The sequence below is a fragment of the Phalaenopsis equestris genome, unplaced genomic scaffold (genome assembly GCF_001263595.1).
Source record: "Phalaenopsis equestris unplaced genomic scaffold, ASM126359v1 Scaffold000428, whole genome shotgun sequence".
In the NCBI taxonomy this organism is placed as follows: domain Eukaryota; kingdom Viridiplantae; phylum Streptophyta; class Magnoliopsida; order Asparagales; family Orchidaceae; genus Phalaenopsis; species Phalaenopsis equestris.
In genome coordinates this window covers 3,912,533-3,916,608 of record NW_018164869.1, presented here as the reverse complement: position 1 = coordinate 3,916,608, position 4,076 = coordinate 3,912,533, and the positions used below count along the sequence as shown (strand labels likewise).

At 31.4% G+C, this 4,076-nt stretch overlaps 1 protein-coding gene across 1 annotated transcript in view; it reads left to right on the top strand.

Moving 5' to 3' along the window:
• Nucleotides 1-3,225, top strand: part of LOC110027538 (cysteine-rich repeat secretory protein 12-like) — a gene marked incomplete in the record, with an annotated part of 3,818 nt that extends 593 nt beyond the window's left edge. Inside the window, 3 exon segments of the mRNA XM_020729012.1 lie at nt 63-144; nt 2,678-2,776; nt 2,845-3,225. Of these exon segments, the coding sequence (XP_020584671.1) occupies nt 63-144; nt 2,678-2,776; nt 2,845-2,855 (192 nt within the window).
• Between the last annotated feature and the right edge of the window lie 851 nt (nt 3,226-4,076).

The window sequence follows — 4,076 nt, the reverse complement described above, 5'->3', positions numbered from 1 at the left end:
GGGCGCAGATGAGGGCGTCGTGCGGCGGCGCCGCCTCCGGTGAGGCGTACTTGGGAAAATGTTATATTAGGTATTCTTCGAATGAAGCGCGGCCGTATGCGTATGCTAACGGAGGGGGCGGGGGATCCGACGCCGGCGAACACGGTACGGTTTCTTATTGGAAGCTTCGGTGGATGTATTATTGCGGTTTTGTTTTCTTATACTATTGCATTTCGTTTTGTTGAGAAATGTTGTGTGGTTGATTAAATAAGGTTTGGTTTGTGATTTTACAGATTTAGGGGGTGTTTTTATTAAATCCAGTTAAATATTAAAAAAAACATAAGTTTTATGAATTTATGAAAGTTTTATGTTAAATCTAGATTTAATAATTCTGATAAGGAGGTGAATTTATTAAATTTGGATTTAATAAATTCTATTAACTTAAGGTTGATATTTGGTGTGGTTGCGAGGGAGAGTTGATTTAACAATAACTTTATTTTTTATATATTTTATATTGTAAATTTTGATATTTTTTTTTTATAATTATATAATTCAAAGGATTAAATCTTAATTGCCATTTTTTTTTAAATTCTGATCATATGATGGATGTTCGTATGTAAAGATAGTCGTTGAGATTTGAGCACGTTATTCCCCAAGAATCTCAAAATATGTTCTAATATATCATGAGCCCGATAAAATATTCCGTCATGACACCACACGTCCGGACGGTCAATCATCAGCGGCCAAGTCATCATTGGGCAGTGTGATGGCCGGTGGTTGGCCGTCAAAATGTGCGGAAGTCCGAACATAACATGAGCTCATAGCTAATATTTTTAGGCAATGAAGAGGGGTTGAGTGGAGTGGAGTGGCCCTAATGAATTTTATTTTTCCTCTTTGTATTTTTCTTATTATTTTAAGAAGGACTATTAGAAAATATTGAAAGTTTATATTAAAAGTATTAAAAGCAAACAAGATAAATATAAAATTAATATAACTTAATTCAATTATTGATAATTATTCGCTAAAAAAATAAAAAATATATGTACACACATTTCGACTCTTTTGTTGTTACATTATTTTTATCATAATTATTTCACTCAATCACAACATATATATAAATATATGTGCCCTTTAATTATTTATTATTTTATATTTTACTACATATTTTAATATCATAAATTATAAGTGCATTATTGTTGAAATAAAGTGATTTAGGCATAGCTCATAAAGTGTTAATGTTACTCCATAATGCAAAACAGAACATTTTGCATGCATCCTTGATTCCTTGCACCCTAAGTTGCATTTTAAACTTTATAGAAGAAATATTATTTTATGAAAAAATGAAAAAATTAATAAGAACTTGTTAGCTTTAGGACATCAAAAAAGGTCTGTTCACGAATATTCAACTGCCTTTTATAAACTTTTAATTTATACGAATAATAATCGATCATTTTATGGCCTTAGTGTGAATATTCTTTGTAATTAATAGTTGATTGGATCATGTGAAATGATATTCATGTAATCATAAAATTCCGTAGATTCAAGGTTCTAAAGTTCTAAAGTTTACCAATTAAAAAAATTTAAGAAAATTGATGTCTTTAGATAGACATATGGACGTATTTGGGGCAGCGGCGCGGTGCCGCACCGCGCACCGCACTCTGTGCGTTTGACACTACAGTATTTTATCTAAATTTCTAAAAAAGTTGTGGTTGGAGCTGGTCTTTTGCAACCTGACACTATTAACAAATTCTGTCACAAAGTTACAATTCTGCAGCAGTTTCACAACTACTACCTGCCTAAATAGACCCTTAATTTATTGTTGATAAATCATAGCATAGCAATTAAAAAAAAAAAGAACTTCATTATTTATGGTCATAAATTTTTCTTCTAATTCCAAATGAAGATTTTATATAGATTTATATGTAGTGGAAATCAAAGTAGGATTATGAATTTGATGATTAAAAAAAAAAGGGTAGAATTAAGTCATTTGGACAAGAAATTCATTTTAAATTTAATAAAAGAAATCAAAATTTCATGTTTTAAGAAATTTGTAGACCATTATGGCTCTAATTCAATCTAGCCCCATGGCAAAAGTAAGGCTAATGATGAGGATTATTAATAAATATTAAAAAACTTTATTATATTATAATATCTAGCTAGCTAGAGCCTAGAGGAGTCATTTTTTTCTTAAAAATAGGTTGAAGTGCAAATACACATATTTACATAATTAAATTTGCACTATTTTCAAATAACACCTTGCCATATATACTTAATTATATCTCTTCCCCCAGATGTATAAGACAGCAGCCAAGAAAAACAAGGTTGGCATCAATAGAATTATATAATCTTACTATAAAAAGGTTCATATGAGGGAAGATTAGTATGAAACACAAATATTGTGAGGTATGATTGGCATTTTAATGTGTTGCTATTACTAACACTATAGACCTTTAATCAGATATGAGATACTTATCTGCAAAGTAAAAATTTACATGATTACCCAAAAGGCAACAAGCAAAGTATCTTTTCTTATTCCCAAAAGCTTCTTTTTCCTTACAACGAATCTGATTTGAGGAAAGAAAGCACTATCTTTATAAAAAGAATATCCAACACATAAACTTTTCATCTTTATCATCATGGCTGAACAAAGTCTCAGTATAATCCTCTATTATTTACATCTTTATCACCATGAATGCAGGTGATGATACTGGGAAGACACTGGCAATTATCATAGGGCTCATGGCAGGCGTGGCATTGATTATAGTTTTCCTCTCCTTCATTAAGAGAAGTGGAAGTGGTGAGTTATGTAAATTTAACATTAGTTTTGTAAATCGAAGTTTTAAATATTGATGAACTTTTTTGCAGGTAAATACTGAAGTGAAGTCCACCAGGGTTTGTTGGCTGCTTTGGTCTGATCAATCGGTGGCAACTTTCACTCTTCACCCTTTAGCTTTTAATGTTACTTTTTATGAATGATTTTTCTGAAAGGAAAGGTGGTGCTGCAAATAAGTGAAGCAGGAGAAGTTAACTGAGATATGAGAGGTTGCAAGCACAGCTGCTTCTTGTATAAGTTGGTTATGAAACTATAATTATTGTTATTATTTTTTTTTTATTTCCTGCTCATGTATTTTAAGGGTTAAAGAAGAAATGTAGGTTTTTTAATGTATTTTTCAGTGAATGTGAATTTAGAAATTATGTTATTGGGAAAGGAGTCAAAGTTTCGAATATTTATGATATTTGTGCTGATTTTTGAGGCAAAAATGGAATAGCTGCTTTGTAATTATTAGAAAGTAAGGTCTCGTTCTGGTGCCTTTCGTTCTAGCTCTCTTCAAGCTTTATGTTTTGTGATGTAATGAGCATAATGTTCTGACTGAATTTTCATTATGGGAATGGAAGTTAGATTTCTCATTGGATGATGGAGTGAACAACACTCTCAAATCATATGAAATATTTCCATCCCAAAATTTATTTGTTGATGTGAAAGTAATCTAGTTAAAAGATATTCTGACGGAATACTTAGGTGGATAAGTGGTTTTACACTTATAGAAAAAATGTGAAAGAAATATACTCGTGAAAGGGTTGGTGTAGCTACAGTGACAATTAGGATTAGAGGTAAAACATGGATAAATGTTCGCCAATTATTGACATTCGACAGCTCTAACAGGCCTTAATAGTTTGTTAACGCTCTGACTTCAACGCCGTATAAAACGTTTACGCCTATTAAAATGTTTTACTTATTGTCAGGTTTGACCAACCTTTATTAAATATGTCAATAGATCTTCTACAATAATTAAATATAATGTATTTAGTTGAATGTACTTTACAATATGTTGATTATTCTCATGTTTGAAGATTGAGATGGATATTCATACATCGAGAACTTGGATTACAACAGACTTTTTCTGGATAGAAAATGGATCACCTAAGAGTTTTTGAACGGAGTCGAAGCATTCATGGCTGCAGCATTGCAACTTTCATCTTATTTATCTAAGGGTATATTTTGATGTTCAAGCTCAAAATACAGGAATCAAACACACTCAACGCCTGACGAAGTAAGATATGATTTATATCCTTAGGTGTTTCAACCTGATTATTGG